A 17501-nucleotide genomic window follows, 5' to 3' on the forward strand; every position below is an offset into this window, starting at 1 on the left:
AAAAAAAAAAAAAAAAAAAAGGCAAGGAATTATTTATTACTTTAAAGAATGTAAGATTTAATAAGTCTAGCAAGTCTTACATTAATATCACCGATGCAAAAGGCCACAGTAACAATTAGCAGGGGAGAGGGAGAACAGACCAAACTTTGCTAAGATGTGGTGGCACCTGACAGAAGGGACACCTGGCTGATATGCTGCATCGTAGACCACACAGTCCTCACAGGACTGAGTGATTCAGTTCACCCTGAAGAATCTCAGCTGGTCTTGAGAGCACTGAGAGTGATCATATAAGTATGGGTTAGAGCATAACCCTTACACATTATTTTAACACTTACTTTAAACATCATAATAATAATGCAAATCCTTCCCAAAGAGAAAAGTATTAGCACTGTGTTAGTAATCTGGGTACTTGGAACATCCTGCTAAACCCCTCTAATGCTTACCAGGCTCATGTAAACATTCAAAACACTGGTTTATTTTATTGAGCTTTTTTTCCTAGGTATTTCCACTAGCTGTTGTTTCCTGTATTACCTCAAGTCTTACAAAAACATCTTTTCTTCTTACATACAAAAGAGCAGGAAGCAGGAGTCAAGCAACATGACCAGTAAAAGGAGATAACTTACTCAAAATAAAGAGGAAAGTGAAAAGTATGCTTTTGCCAGAAGCCACTACTGATACTTGGTAGAAATGTCCCATGAACATCCACAAAGCATGCATGCCTTATTATCCTTCACTTCTCTAAGATACCTTTTGTTGCAACATCTACAAAGCAAGATTTGCAGCAGCTCTTAACCTGGAGTGCAGCTTTTTATGCTAATAAATCTTTCTGTTTCCTCTAGTTAGCATCTCTCTCATTCTCTTTGCTGTTGCAATTATATGCTGGTTTAGCTCAGACTGAATGCTTCTCAGAGCAGTACCGAGGTGTTACTGCACAACAAACAACAAACAGTGCTATGATACAAGATGCAAGCAGCGAAATTGTAATACAGGCTATAATTTCCACTGTGGGGGAAGATAGCATCTTAAAAAAAGCAAGCAAGGCTGATCATCAAAATTCTCTGTCAGATATTCTGCAGGTTACCTAACATGCTGCCAGCTACCAAAATATCAAAGAGTGTGTCAGCATAGCGGCGATAATCAAGTCGTGAGCCTGCTGCATCCAGAAACTTGGCTATGGCCTCCAGGTCATTCCCAGCTTCATTGAGGCCTTGGACAATTGTATCCCTGAAGACTGTGGGTTCAAATTTCTCCTTTTCATCTGAAACAGAGAAAAAGAAGGAGAAGGAGAGAGAGTGTCAGTTTTTAAACCTGTTAAAATCCTGTATCAGTCAGCAATTGAAAGGACTATGGCACCTAATATACTCTTCTCATTCTGATCAACACACCAAAAATTTGTTTGGCTGGTACAATTTCTGGAAATTCTGAAGTGCTTACCCTTGCTTCCCCTCTCCTCCTCATCTCCTAATACCAAAACAAACACAAACATATGGGAATAAATAAAGAGAGGAAAAGCAACTACTGAAACTGTTTTCAAACTTCATACTCTTCACTTGCTGAGGATATTGTCCCATGTGTGTGGCACCGTGCATTGCTGAATCTGAATGAACATTTCACTTCTCATCTCTTGCTATTTTTCTTTCAATAACTATGGTCACACAACTAAAATGTTTTCAAAAAGACAAGTCTTCAGGAAAAAAAGGAGATTAAGTTATTAATAAGTAGTTTTGAATAAATATTTAAGGCAACACAATTTAACCAAGAATTTATCTTTTATATTCACAGACCTAAGCAGCACTCAGAACACAGCACTCACACTGCACCTTCCACAGTTGTCCCTTGTTGAATTAATTAAGGTCAGCCTGACCCCCAGACAGTGTCCCTGTGTCAAGGTCATCAGTCACTGCAGAAACAACTGCAACCTCCAGAAAACGCTTATGTAGATTTACCCGTACCTCCTGCTGCCTTTTTGCCCATGCAGTTACCTGCTTACCCCTGCCACTTGAAGCTTCTTAAGAAAACTTGCCCTGGCTTTAGATAAGGGCACAGAGGAAATGCTTGTTACTGTTAAAATAACTTTGAACTTCAGAAACAAAATTGCAAGCTGTCCTGTGCACTCAAACCCAGGGTTGTTATCACCTGCGAACACAAACACTGATACAAGCTCTTGAAAAACTGGAAAATATTACATCCAGGGGATCAATCCAGAGATTTTTACTTACTGAGATAAATGAGGATTGGTTAAATTTCTGTCTGAACATGTGCTAATACAGTCTGAAACATGCCAGCTGCAAATCTTGCAGGCTTTTTGTCACAAAAGAGGTTCTGGCCTTCATGCATGCTATGGTTGCAGGCTTCTGTTCCCTGCTACTCATAGCAGTTTTTCATCCCAGGCTTTAAACAAGAAACCTTGCTTTTTAACAGCCTCTCTTCCCTAACCTCTCCCCTTCTGCCACAGAACTTTCATGGCAATTAAATAACTATTTTACAGACAATTCCTATTTTTGATAGCTTTTCTATTTATCATGCTGAAAAGCTCTCTCTCCTCTGCTGCATGTACCCAGGGTGAGCTTATTCTAGCACTCTCAGTACATCATTTGCACATTCTCCTCCACTTCCAAAGCATCCCCTTCTTCCATAGCAATTGTACCTGGAAGGCATAAAGCAGTCCCTCCCACTCAGTGTCCCAGGCCACTAGGGGACTAGTCCACTTGTCCTTCCAAAGAGCCTGGCAGCACACTGCCAGCTGCAGTTCAAGGGCTGTCTCCCAGGCACTAAGCACTGGAAAATTGCAGCATTCCCTTATTTTCCAGAAATCCCCTGCTATGCCTAGTTTTCCGTGACTTATTGAGTCTACTACCCATCTCCATTCAGATTCTTCCCCATGCCCCAAATCTGACCTCCTCAAACCAAAACTGAGACAGCTCCAGAGACACCAATGCTCATGCAACTATCTGCTCCCAACTCTGGCTCATCCTGAAGTGATACACACAAACATAGGGTCAACCTAGATCCTCCACTATCACACTCTCACTACCCAATACACTACTCAATATGCCACTTCTCTGGACTGCAAATGATTTCTTCCCAGGCTTTTACTCCACACCAGACTTTGGAGATGTTCAGGCTCTCAGCCATGTTACCTCAACTTTTCCTGTGATGAAAACCTGGAGTCTGTGTTTTGAGGAACCACCTCTCCTATCTGCACTATGAGTAGCAGGGAACAGAAGCCTGCAGCCAGAGGATGCATAAAGGCCAGAACCTCTTTTGTGACAAAAAGCCTGCAAACCAGTCTTTTACTGAAATAAGTACTTCAATATGTGTATTTCAGGCAGTTTTACTTTTGCACAAGAAACACAGTTTCACCCATAAACAAGCATCTGAATATAATTACTCTCTTTTGGATTGCCAAATAATTATGTATTATTTGAAGGGTAAAAAAAAAAAAAAAAAAAAAAAAAAAAAAGCTTGATGACACATTAACCAACAAGAACACAGACTTTTGTCTTAAGGGTTAAAAAAACCCCATTTTACTTTTTCAAATGTATTTTGCCTTAAAAATTTAAGATGATCCCATCTAAACTGGAAGGTATTATATGCTTGGTATCAAGGGTACACAGTGCTCAGTGCAACACAAATACCATGATTAATATTTCTTAGTTATTTTAAATAGATTCTTCCATTGCCCCAGAAGTCATCCTCTCATCTGTAGTACCCTACTATTTTCTTGTCTATCACATTCTAAAAATCTACACAGGAACAGGAAGTGAATTCATTGCATGAAAAACGATTTATAATTTTATTGAAACATTTTCCTACCAAGCTAATGTACTGAAGAGGAATATGCTGATGTAGTACAAGAGGGTGAGTAAGAAGCCATCACCAGCAAGGGGTGACAGTCTGTTGAGCTGTCAAGTGCACAATTACTAAACAAGCACAGCTCCAATCATGGGCTAGCAGAGGCAGGTGTAGCTTGCAGATGTGATGCACACAATATCCACTGCAGCAGTGCTATACACAGCTTTTAATTTTCAGCATGTTTCCAGGTCCTTATTTCCTATTTTTTGCTGCCAAGAAAAGCACATTCATGGCCCTGTCCTTAATTAATTCTATCACTTCAACAGAAGGCCCACAACTGTAATTCTGTGGAAGAAAAAAGACAACATGAATTAAGAAGAGGGGTCAAACAAGGTAACATAAAGGTGTTAATATTGACTTGTTACTAGGTAATTTTCTTATCTCCATAAACATAGCTCCATAAACACAAATACTGGCCAGACACTGCTGACCCTCACTGAAAAAGGAATATTCATCAGGTACAGACACTATAACAAGAATTAACCAAACTATTTTATTTGTCTAGATTGACAGGAACTGTGAAATGCCTCCTTTCCTTGGAAGGTTCTTCCCTTGACAGCATCATTTTTCTTCCTTCAAATCTTTTTAAAGTGATTTGAATGTCTGCCACTATATATGCTGCATGCAACAATTATTTCTTTCATTTGGTTAATCAATATAACTAGAAAGAGTGAGATGTACAAGCACCTCCTCCATGGTTCTTTCAAAGATATTTTATACACTAAGCACACTTTCAAACTTTAAATTGAAAAACATTGTATTATTCTTGTTTTGCTCTCTGAAAGCTCAGAAGCTGTTCACAACCCAAGATTTGTTGCAGCTAGCTGACCAGTGATAAGAGTTCATATATGCAATTAATTTTATTAGATGCCTGACTGCATCTTGTCACACCTTGCTGAGATGGGAGTGCTCCAGGGATCTGCAGAAGGGAAAAAGGAGTATCATGGGACACAAATGGGTAAAAACAAGCAGCTCACTGTCCCCAGCATATGCATGTTTCAGACCCCCTACCTGCCTTATACACCACAGTACAGTCTCCAAAAACTGAAAAGTCATGGTGAAAACCACAGCTACTGCACTCTGTCGTACCTGGGTGATATTTCAGGATTCCCTGATATATTGAAACTCAGCATAAAAAAAAAACCCTAATAGTATAATTTAGTCTTAAGTCAAAGACCTAACAACCTGTGACACTGCTGTGATACAAAACTATATGGAAACCTAAGGGAATAAACATACTTGGAAGGCATTTCTCTTCCTCAAACACTCTGCCTCTAGAAAGAACCAAGTATCTATAAATATCTAAGCAGGATATTAAAATATTAAGGCAACCAGGATGCCATCACTTTTGAAGAAGAGATTTTATGCTTTGAGTACAAGAAATGTTTGCATATAAAAATTTCTATGTGAAAGCCACTTAATATCCACAATCCCATGTAAATAACCTCTCTCAAAAGAAAAACCCCAACCAATCTTTCAGACCACCCTCCATGTCTTTTCTTTCTTCCATGTAGTCAGAGAGTTACCTAGGGCTACTTACAATCACTGTAAACAGAAATTCAATGGATTGGCACAGAACTGCAAATCAAATATCTTTATTTATTCTAATTATTGCTTGCATTAAATAGTAGTCAAAGACCAAGTCTGTATTAAGACACATTATGCCAAACTCAGTGGAAAACATAAGGTGAAAGTCTCTATGAGAGAGAGAGAGAATATTTTCTAAGACAAGTTTATCAAATAACATGTTTACCATAACTGACTGACCTAGACTGAAAAACACATGGGATCAATCCAGCAGTGTGTATGTCTGAGTGCTTTTACTGGCTGATCTGACAGACAGATTTCTTCAGGGATTGCTAATTCCACTCCTCTGGCTGCACCTATATGGTTGTGAGTTAATGCAGAGTACAGCTGCTGCTACATAATGCTCTTGACCATGCTGATAGAAAGCTAACACCACTAATTACTGGAGCACCATGATATTTAATTACAAACAATACTGATTTCTTTTTTTAATTAGTTATCTTTTACAAATGTTGTAAGTGCACCATAGGAAAGACATTTTGCATTTAAGAGACTGTACTAGTGAAACAAATTGAAGAAGTGCTGGGTGCAAGGGAGGAAAGAGGCACTGCTTTTTAACATGACTGAAACCAAACTATTTTGCAATTCCTACCTAAGCTTTGTGATCATCCTAGGTCTCTTGACACTCATCATTCAGCTCTTCAGACTTGTGACAGAATTTGAAATTCTCTGAGAAAGGTTACCAACTCTTTGATTCTCTCATCCATACTAAGAAAATGCTCATATCTACATTTTCTGTCACAAGACATTTAGATAGGGTGTCAGCTTTCGATCAGAAACAGGAAAGTCAAGATGGAAAATGTTTCAAGATCTTTCATGACAGAAAGGAACTCCACCCATGTCTGCTGTAATAATCTACTATTAGACCACCAAAAAATATAATCCTTTTTTTCACAAACCAGACTTTCGGTTTTGTTTTTTTGGTGGAGGAGCAGGAAGGGGATAAATTAATAAATAAAATATATTTTGTCTCTCTGCCTTGAACTGTTGGGCATTAATCCCAACCACCTAAACTGCAGCAAATGAATTCTGAGTATAGTATGACCAAGAACATTAGGATAACACCTGCTGTGCCAGAATACCTGGATAGTCAGTACAATCAGCACCACTCAGCTTTCTTTAAAACCTGATGCTCTACTGTACTTAATGAAACAAAGTGTTGGTCATATTTACAGAAAATCAGTATCACAATGAGTAAATTAGGACTCACACAATTGCTTTATTTTAACAACTAAAAAAAAGACTACACTAACACAGGAGAAATAAATATTTGTGAAAAAGGAAGTTTCTGACCTCCTTCTGACCTGAAAGCAGGGCCAGTGAGATGATCTGACCATCTCAAGGAGAAGAAAGGTGAGAAAGTTCCTTTTTAGATATGAAAGGTTCACTTAGAGACATGACACTCATTTGAGTCAAAGAATAAAAATGAAAATCAAACAAAAAATGCCGAGATAATTTCTTTACACAACCTTTAAGTAAAAGTTCATATTCTGCTTTCTTAGTTGAAAAGGGCACTTCAAGAAACACCCAAACCAAACATCTAGTAAGTTTTCTTTATCATATATAAAGATACTATAAATTCATTTGGCATCTAATATTTAACAGAAACCTCCACAGGACTTCATAGCTAATAAACTCAAATTTTAAATAAAGTTCTAAGGTATATAGTGAAAATAATAGAATTTATGGAGCTTCGTTCAATGTAACATCTTCAAGATGGTTGAAAAGAAGGGGAGAAAAATCCTTAAGCTGAACTTTCAATTATTCCACCTCCTCTATTTCTAGTCATTTTAACAAAGAAGAAAATAAAGTAAAAACTGTAATGCAACTTACCCCTCTTCCTAGTTTTGAACCGCTGGCCTGTTAGCACCGGCTTCTGATTCTTATTCATAAAATTTCTGGAGAAAGAAAAAAAGGGAAAACTATTTATACTCCAGCATTTACAGCAACAGTTTAATCTAAAGGCAAAATAAAGACTCCATATGGCAAAATCCCAACATATGAAAGGTAAAGAAAGTTGTTAACACGTATTCCGAGCGCAATTCACATCATCTTTAAGATGAAGAGCACTACAATCCAAGGATAACTTCAATAAGATTATTTCTCTTAAAATCTGGGTTTTGGCATCTCTGTAAAAAAACTGTGAAGATTCAAAACTGAACAGGAAGGTGATCAAGTCACTGCCCTTACTCCTGGGGCAGTGGTACAGCACCACTGCCCATGCAGCTCATGGGAATGCTGAGGGCATAGAACTAGGACTGGGAACCATCCTGGTGAGGCTCAGCATGGCACAGGTCTCACCCTCTGACATGGTCACCAGGCAGACTCATGCCCAGGGTTACACACTGTCCAACTCAAGACAAGATTCTGTGGTCTAACCATAAAGACAGTGCTTTAACCATCAAATTCTAATCAAACATTTCTTACAAGCATCACTGTATCTTAGCAACTTTTAGTTCTGAAAAGCATGTGGGTGTTGTAAAAATAACAGAAGATAAACAAATCCTTCACCCCATCAACTTTGAGCATAAATACAGAGTTAAGGACCTACATGGCACATCATAAAACAGTAAAAAATACTGGGCTTGTATTATTGGGAAGTGATAATATATTAGTGTCATTTTATCTAAAGAAAACAGAACTATTTTTAAGCTTTGGATATAATCAGTTTCATCGCACAAAACAGTTTACCAAGAGCTGAATGCAAACAGCAGCAATTAAAAGGAGGCTCTGCAGCACACAGGAATCACCACAGGTCACCACCCTGTCCTGCCCACAGCAAGTGCCAGCCCTGGGACTTAGAGGACACCAACTTCTCACCCTGCAGACCATTAGGCCACTGTTACATATGAACTGCTTGTCCAAAATTAAGCCTTCTCATGCAAGACTTTGAGTGTGTTCTTCTAACAACTCCAGTTTTACAGAAATCTATATGATTTGTATTTCTTCATTGTGGATTCTACAGGTCTAGTTTAGAAGTACACAGATTTGCCAAGATGCTTCCTACCACAAATAAAAAACTCAAGTTCCATGGCTGAGAAAGAAGCTATCAATCACACATTATTGTCCAAGTAGTGTTTTCTCTACCCCGAAAGTTCATTTAACAATGCTCCAGCTATACAATATATTCTCATTTACCAGACTTCTAGTGGCAGCATCTCTAGCTGGCCACTTTTGCAGCATTTCAAAGGTTTTACTTGGCAAACCACTTCCTTCTAGTCTAGGTTTACCACTTATCCAGTCAAAAACTCTGCATCCAGGCACATGAACTGGAAATAGCCAGTAAAGTTCAGAGTCAAGACTGGGTTTGCTTCCTGTAAGTGCCAAAAACACAAATACACAACAAGTAGTTCATCTGACATTCACATTAATCACTGAGAATTAAAGCTGAAGTTGTAATCTACCAAGAAGCATTTCCAAACAACTGCAACACTTAACAGCCTTCTGGAAAAACGTTCTGCTCATCTGCAAAGAGAGTTAAACGTGGTAAACCAGGATATCACTGGATCTTTCAAGTGCTGTAGGACCCAAGAGTGCCTTCACAGCAGAGCTCAAAAGGCTCTTTCCCCTGATGAGACAGCTCCGTGTTAGAGGAACAGGAGGTGCTTTGCAAGTTAATTAGGCAGATAATCTAGCAGTCTACAGGGATAAGCAACAGCCCAGCCTCCAGCCAGTGACTGGCTAGATTTGACATATTTATCAGCTTTGTCTTTCTGACCTTCAGTTATTGCTAAAGAGAATGATCTATACCATTAGCTAAGTATTTTTGACTTGTTAAAACAGTGTCAAGCGAGCCACACAGCAGGTAAGAACTGCAAGAATCCACTTTTCACAGCTCTTCCAGAATACAAACATGCTTTCAGGCTGGGGTCAACAGTGCCCACTTCCTTAAGGAACATGCAAAAGTCTTCAACTCAGCATACTGATAACAGTTTCCCAGTTCCTATAAAACACAGAAATGCATATGCTAAATTTCTAACACCAGACTTCTTTCCTTGGATGCAGTGTATTTTTAAGCTGCAAAAAAACTTGCATGCACCTGAAGCTTGACTACGGATTTTAACTGTGAACATAAAATATGTCCTTTAAGATAGCTGAGAAAAAGATTTTTTAAAGAAGCACTTAAAGCAGGACTTACAAATTGTGGCAGATTTAATGACTACAGGTTCAGTGCAACAAAACAAACTCTTTAATTACTAGGAACACAGGATATGCCTTCTTCTATATTTAGCTTTAAATGTATTGTGTTTTAATCTGCTCAAGTGAGGGCCTGGGTTTATAAGGCACTGCCTCAAGCACTGGCCCAATATCCTTCATTAAGAAACAGCATCTTGAGACTGAGCAAAACCAGCCCAATGATCTACAATCCAGAATGGCATCAGCTCCTGAAAATGAGATTTTAAAGTGCTGTCGCTACCACAACAGATGCCTGGATAATAGTTTAAAATTTACAAAAGTGAATGCAATGCAAAAACTTTTTTTTTTTTCTTTTTTTAATCAAGAAGAAACCAACAGCCCAAAAGCGGTGGCTGAAGGCTGTAAATTTGGGGTGGCAGCGTATAAACTTGCACAACACATTTATATCAGAGAATGCAGCCTGCCTCCCATGTGTCAGCTGTAAAACCTTGAAATCACACAAGACCTTGAACTATTACATATATTCTCCATTTTGAAAGGTACAGCACCCAGGCAACTCAAAGCCAACAGCCAATTTTGAAATGGCAGCTAGAGAAGTCATAATGGTTTCAGCAAGGATCTTAAAGATAGATATGGGTAGCAAGAGAATAGCCTCCAAAACAAAGCCCAAACCACCACTCAAACTTGTATCTTGCATCTTGCAACTCCAAGATTCGTATGAATTGTCAGCAGGAAAGCAAGCAAGAGATAGAGAAATGACAGCTCACTCCTTTCACAGACTCCACTGTTCACCAGAAGATGGGAAAGGCTCAGCAATAGAAGCTTTACTCTCAATTTACTGCTCAGTTCTCAAGCAGATGTCAGAGCAGTATAGACCCTGGTACTATTGCTCCACAATGGGTTCATTATCCATACAAACCACAAAATGTCTAAGCCTGCTAATTACTAACTTGCAGCTAAAAAATTTATCAGCAAAATTAAAAAATGCATGACTTTAAAGTTACCAAATTCTACACCCACTCTTGTTAACAGGCTTGTATAAAACAGATTCATACTTTAAAAATTCATAAATCAGTGAGTTAGCACATTCTTCTGAGACTGCTTGAAGTCCAGGAGCTAAGCTTTCTCTACAGTTGCTCCTCATTTTCATGGTAAAGACCCTAAACAGTTAAAATAAAACTGAGGAACATCTACAGTTGTAGATATTCAGATATATATTATACGGCAGTTACTCTGATCAAACAATCCTTCTCACACAATTAACATAAATAGTAACAGTTTTAATTAATAAACCAAACATTAATAAAATTAATTTATAAAATCTGCAACAGATGAAGTAAAAGTTTCCTTACTGTTTCAGCAAGTATGAACTCAATAAGTTAGAAAAATGCAGTCTTTTATGCACACCACAGGGAAATTCTTATGATGATTAACTCCTGAATTATTTAAAGCCTTTTTAAGGCTGAAGTTTCTCCCATTTGTTCTTGGAAACATTTTGCTCTAATTGAAAAAAAAGATATACCGAAAACCTTTATTCAAAGCAACAGGATTTTTCTAAGCATCATTTTACACTTCTTTTGACCAAAATATCAGAATCATCTGAGATTCTTCAAACATTAGCATGCTTAGATGAATCTGGGAACAGTTGCTTCACAGCAGTGAAACTTCACTGCCCTAGTTACAGAGAGAGGAGAATCAGTGCCAGACAACGTAAGAAAAAGATTGATGCTTTAATAAAAACTACCAAGATTTTATGGCTCTGTGTATGCAGGGCACAAAATACAGCTCCCAGGGCAGGCAGTGACCCTCTTGGCAGCCCACTGGATTGGGGGCTCGAGCAGCACTGCTCCACAGGATGCTGCTGCTGCTGCTGTGGGGACTGGCGCCGATGGCGTTTGACTGACAGGGCGATGGAGAGAACTGCCAGAACACCACCAACACAGCACCACCAGCCTTCACAGGAACAGATGCTTGGCAGGAATTATTTCCATCTCCTTCCCTTGCTGAGATATCATGTAAGACAGGGGCACTCATCACAAAGGCAAATAAAATAGAAGTATAGATGGGTAGAGTTGCTATGAAGGAAACACCCCAACTCACATATCAAGAGCAATCTTTTCTTTCCCCCCAAAGAAGGTCCAGGACATTAAAAGGCTTTAATGGGTCTTTTTTATCTAGCAATGTTATTGGATGTTTTCATTCTCACACAGTTACATTTCCAGGCTTGGGGTAAAGAGGGCTTTCCACCCCTTCCAGCAGCAAGCCAAGAAGTTACATTAAATGCAAATTACTGAATTTGAGCAGCATAGAGGAAGAGCTGCCCTTGTACTTTTGCCAGAGAGGAAACATGTCAGCATGCAGCTAGCAGCTGTCTTTGCTCTCTGAAAAGCAGCAGACAGCAGGATTATGAGCTAACAAAATCTGTAGGTGGAAAACTTATTACCAGCAGAGAGGAACAGAGCAATGTACTGGGACAAGAAGACAGAGCAGATGCAATGCAGACGCAGGTCCTCAACAAATCCTCATCAGGCTTCCCACATTCCACTGGGACAGTGTGCCCTTTGTTCCTAAAACATAGGGATTTTTTTAAGTGACAAATAAGCTGGAGGTGTGTAAATTCAACTATGGCACAAATCACCAGGAAGTGCAGCACTGGCTATCAGGTTTATCTTGCAGACTTGCCACAGAGGCACCAGCACAGCTGCCATGTTTATGAAACCTTTAACCCAAAGGTGCTGGTTATTAGGAACAATAAAGCCAGAGCCAGGCTCTTGCCACATTAAAATACCTTCCCTGATTTTATAGCCTCAACGGCAATGTGCAGGGATAAAACAGTACCATAAGAATCTGCAGGGTAAATACAATCAACATGGGGTTTTAATGTTCACATGAAATACAAATATTGCTGAACCACATGCCCTGGCTTTCCCTAAAGAGCCTTCCAAAAGCTCTCAAGGCACTTAAATGTTTTTAAAAATGTTTCTTTTTAAATCACAGAACAGTACTGGTCCACAGTAAAAAGTGTATCTACTTCAATAAAAGTATCTGTCCCTTATTAGCATGCCTAGTGTGAGAGAGAAAACAAAGAGATGAAACAAAAAGAATTGATTTAACTCTGCAGCAAGTAGAAACAAATACTTGAAGAGAATGAAACTTACCACACGTTAAATAATAAATAAAAACCTGTGCTCATGCAAGATTCTCCAGGAACAAACTGGGAATGCAGCTTGTGAAGAGTTATCCTAGAGAAGAAGGAGGGGGAAGGGAAGACCTTACTGCTCCTTGCAGCCACCTGAAAGGAGGCAGGAGACAGATGGGGCTGGTCTCTCCCAAGTAACGAGCAGCAAGACAAGAGGAAATAGCCTCATGTTACATCAGAAGAGGTTTAAATTGGGTACTAGAAAAATTTTCTTCACTGAAAGCAATTGTGAAGCATTGGAATGGGCTGCCCAGGGAAGTGGTAGAGTTACTGTCATTGGAAGTATTTAAAACACACGTAGCTGTACTTGGCAGACATGCAGATGGCACTTGTGGACATGACAAACCCAGAAAAAACTAGAAGACAGACTCACTGAAGTCTGCATCATAAACCACATCACCTAACAGCTAAACTGGGATGCACAGGAAGATGTTTCTCAGAAAACAGTCAGAAAAACCCCAGCTCCCACTGCCACCAATGAATGCACAATCATACAATGCATCAGAGATCCACCTCACTGCACTTATTTCAGAACAGCAGGTATTTCTTAAGTCACTACTCAGAAATTTCTACAGAAGTGGCTCACTTCTGTAGTAACACTACTGAAGCACTTTCAATGCACTTCACAGTGTCAAGAGAACTGTAAATTGAGCACTGAGACAATGGACTTCTCTGTCGTGTCACCATGAACCACATAAAAACATGACACAGTACAGTCAATGAAAGAAAAGAAAAAAAAAGAGCAAAAAATTCCTAATAATTGACAGGTAGAAATACAAGCTAAGTAAATTAAATCACACACTCAGGTTGACACACAAAAAATATTGTCTTTCAGTAACAAGATTTCTTCCAGCAACTAAGGAGGAGGAATTAGATGTAATTCTTTAAAGAACAAGGTATTAGCAGGAGCTTTTCTCACTGTTGAGAGCTCTCTTAGGTGCCGTGCTATTAACTAGAATTGGCTGTGATAATGGAGATGGTGTATTGCTACAGATCAATTCATATCCAATTAACATTCATCTTAAGGTAAAATGTCAACTCCAAGCTTGCATACCTTGCCAACATGAAAACCTCTTAGAAAAAGAAGAGGATAAAAAGCATCAGGCAGAGATCGGGGTCAGGTGAACTAAAAAACAAGTGGAAGAAAGACAGAATTCTTCCAAAGCTAACTAAGTTTCTTCCTCACAAAAGACACCACTTTCAATGGACTGTGTAAATGCTACACAGTTCTCGAATTTTGACACACTGGATATCCTGATCATCCTGAAAAATACAACTGTCTTATAAATTGCCATAGAGATGGTTTTGTTATAGGAAAAATGGTGTAGCTGAAATTCTGCAAAAAACATGACTGTAAAGGTACTACAGCAATTTAGCTCAATCCTTCATTAATGTCTGGGGGAGAACTGCAGTACGCACTGTTCACAGCACATTTGCAAGAAATTATTAATGGAGTTACTTTATAGGGTTCCCTTAAACCAGGTCTCTAACAAACCAATAAATACAGGTATTTGGAAGAAAACATGTTAAAAAAATACTAGAGAGGCTTCATTCCCAGGAACAAAGCTTGTTAAGACACAAGATAACACAGTAAAGAGTTCAGTAATGAAGGCAGGAAAAACATTCTCATGTAGAATACCACTCCTCTGTTCAAGTCCATCCTGCTTCTGTTTTCTTTAATGTATCATGTCTACTGGAAGTTTTTACTATGTTGACCCTACTCACACAATTTCATTATCAACAATAAAATCAGAAGATGTACCTTTTCCATTCTTCTTGCTACCACAAAGCTCTGAGAGGCAGCAAAAGCACTGGACATCACTAGTGCCTCCAGGACACCGCACTGCAGCACTTGAAAACCAATAAACTAAGGGGCTAATGTTAAAAACAAAAATAAATAAATACAATCTGTGCATTCTCCAGAAAGCAATGCCCCCCAGATGCTAGCAGCTCATTATTTCATGAACTAAATATAGTAATGGGAGGAGGGATGTATTAATAGCCAGCACCTCCTACACATCTGCAATTGGTTAACACCTTGATTTTAACAGAACAACTGCTTTAAGCATTAAAGCAAGTTTTCAGAACTCCCTAATTGCTTCTTCAAAGCATGTGCAGGGAGTTGACCAAGATAATGCATGTTTTTTTACCTGAGGGAAAGTGAATCAGCTTCCAGATATCTGAATTCTGATCTTTCTGGCACTAAGGGCCAGCAGTGAAAATATACAACACTTTGCACCATATCTAGTATTCCAAACATACCAACTAACACTGATTATGCCGTTTGAAGTAATCACTCAGACAAAAAAGAAGTCTGTAACTGACTTGTGTCATTCTGCTTGCCAAAAGTAGTCCCATATTCCTTGCAGCTATTTCTTCCTCCTCAGAGCAGGTGGCCATTTTGACAGAACACACTAGTTTTGGGTAAATAAATTCCTGGAATGGTGAATAGAAGCAGTCAATGCTTGGATTGCTTCAACCTGCAGTTATTTCCAGGCAATGGTGGGTACAACTCCTCTCAGATCCAGCTAAGATAATCCCATGGCAATAGATACTGATTCACATCCAAGCTACCTCTTGGGGGAAAAAAAGAAATAAAGGCCACCCATGGGGTGCCTACACAATCAATATTATACTAGGTGAGTCAGAAAAATACCTATTACAGACTGAGGAGACACTTGCTGTACTATCCACTGCCTGGCAGCTCCCATACCAACACTCTCAGCCTTACTCCAGAACAGCATTTCTTCACCTCTATGTGGAAACCTGAAAGTTCCTAGATTAATTCTTGGAAGAAGAGTCTATCAGGGGCTATTAAACACATGAATGATAAAACCTTCTAAGCTGGAAAATTGCTGTGAGTTTGACAAGACGTGAAAGAGAAACGTAGCACTCCCTTCTATCTACATTGTTGTTGATGGGGTTTTTTTGTTCTCTTTGTTTTTCTTCTCTCACCTACCAACACTACAGGCTACTTCCAGAGATGAGACTATAGACCCAAAGCAAATTTCTCCCTGGAAGTCAAGCTTTGGTGTGAGAAGGCTGCCTCTTAAATCCATAAACACAAGACAAGCATTACTCACCCATGACAGTATACTCCACCAGAGTATTATGGCAACAACACTAAAAGCTGGGTGGCACCTGAGTAAGGTCAGGATAGGAGGAAAGGTAAACAAAAATCCCAAGAGGACTATCCTGGGTCAGCCTGTTGTATTACTAATTTTGCAGGAGGACTTCAGTTGCTTTTTGTAAGATGAGGGAAAACATTCAAATCAGTTTTCTTCAGAGAGCAAAAATCTTTGAGACATATTGTGATTCAAGCCACATATTTCTTCCCAAAAGCTGGGGGTGCCCGGAGAGAATATTGTCAAGACTGGCAATGGGAATCACATCAGTATTGTGATTGAATGGTGTATTGCAATTGCTTTACTTTGTTATGTGTCATTTACAATTGTAAGACATACTCAGTATAATTTTTATTATTCTGCTAAAACAGAAATCCCATGTAATATCAACTACCTTCAGGTGGGGAAATTAGATATTAAACATCATACTCTCTATATGTGGAATATCTAAAAGATGCTGATCATAGAGTACTGGACTCTGACACTATTCACATATCAGAACTGGGAGATCAGTTTTGGTTTGGTAACCTAAAGCTCAAATGCCAAGCAACCACGTATGGCAAAGTTACCCTTATTTTGGAATATCATACACAGACACAGTTCTGAAAATTCTGAGAGCATTGCATCTTCTCTCAATTTTGAAAGTTATCATTGCTTTTCTTAATCTTCTTCCATCCTGTATCTAAATATAAATGACATTGAACACAAGACTTATCTGAAAATATAAATGCATAAAACCAAGAATGTCTTTGATGGTAATCTATATTCTGGAGACTTTGAAATACATCAAACCAAACCCAAAGAATTCACAGTCTATCTACAAACACAGCACTGCAAGCAATGGCTATTATGAATGCTTCTTAAGTTTTGCTTCTGAAAAAGTGGTAATTATATGCAATTTTGATAATTGCAATCAGATGAAAACTTGGTTCTCAAAAATACATTTATATATACAGGTGGCCAAAATCTCACAACTAAGAAATACTGCCACAATAGGAAGTCAAATAAAGCAACAATATAAATCACTTGAGGTAGAAAAAAAATTTCTATGCTAGAGCAAGTAGCCTGTTGTGTCACTAATTTGTATTTATTTTCCAGTATAAGCATCATCCCCTAACAGTTTAATCACAAGAAGCTAGTAGAAGTTACTGAGACATCTGTTTCACCCAGATGTAGATCAGAGCAGGTATATATATTACCCCACTCCACCACAGAGGCAGCAGGCAGTGCTGAATACATTGCAGTGCTTTGTGCCCACGCACTGGTAATGGAAGCAGAGAGCTGTCAGTCAGCTCAGTTCAATGCAAAACCCAGCAATTTAATTGATGATACTACTGGTTGTGAGGACCACTCCCTGTTTCAATGTCAATCATTTTTGAAGGCAGTCAGCTAAGCCAAAACTCCTATTGGCTTTTCTTGACTAAACAGCCAACTGTCAGAACCCAAATATGGGCTGCATTTGACTTGCCTTTAAAAATGAATGATGACACCTAGTCTGACCCTGCAATTCATGCCTAATTTCACCATAAGAAGAGACAAAACCATTTCCAGAAAATAGCTTATCTAAAATATTCTGCTTGCTCATCTTAGTGATGGGT

The 17501-nt window shown here is 38.8% G+C and overlaps 1 protein-coding gene across 2 annotated transcripts in view; it reads right to left on the reverse strand.

The window, feature by feature from the left end:
- BZW2 (basic leucine zipper and W2 domains 2) overlaps nt 1–17501 on the reverse strand; it is a 56833-nt gene that overhangs the window by 29149 nt on the left and 10183 nt on the right. For both annotated transcript variants that reach the window (XM_056484344.1, XM_056484343.1), the window contains exons 2-3: nt 7276–7340; nt 1082–1258 (exon numbers count right to left, since the gene is read on the reverse strand). In XM_056484344.1, coding sequence (XP_056340319.1) covers nt 1082–1258; nt 7276–7333 — 235 coding nt within the window. In that variant the 5' untranslated portion in view covers nt 7334–7340. The remainder of the gene's footprint in view (nt 1–1081; nt 1259–7275; nt 7341–17501) is intronic.

This window comes from Oenanthe melanoleuca, chromosome 2, assembly GCF_029582105.1.
Source record: "Oenanthe melanoleuca isolate GR-GAL-2019-014 chromosome 2, OMel1.0, whole genome shotgun sequence".
Lineage (NCBI taxonomy): Eukaryota > Metazoa > Chordata > Aves > Passeriformes > Muscicapidae > Oenanthe > Oenanthe melanoleuca.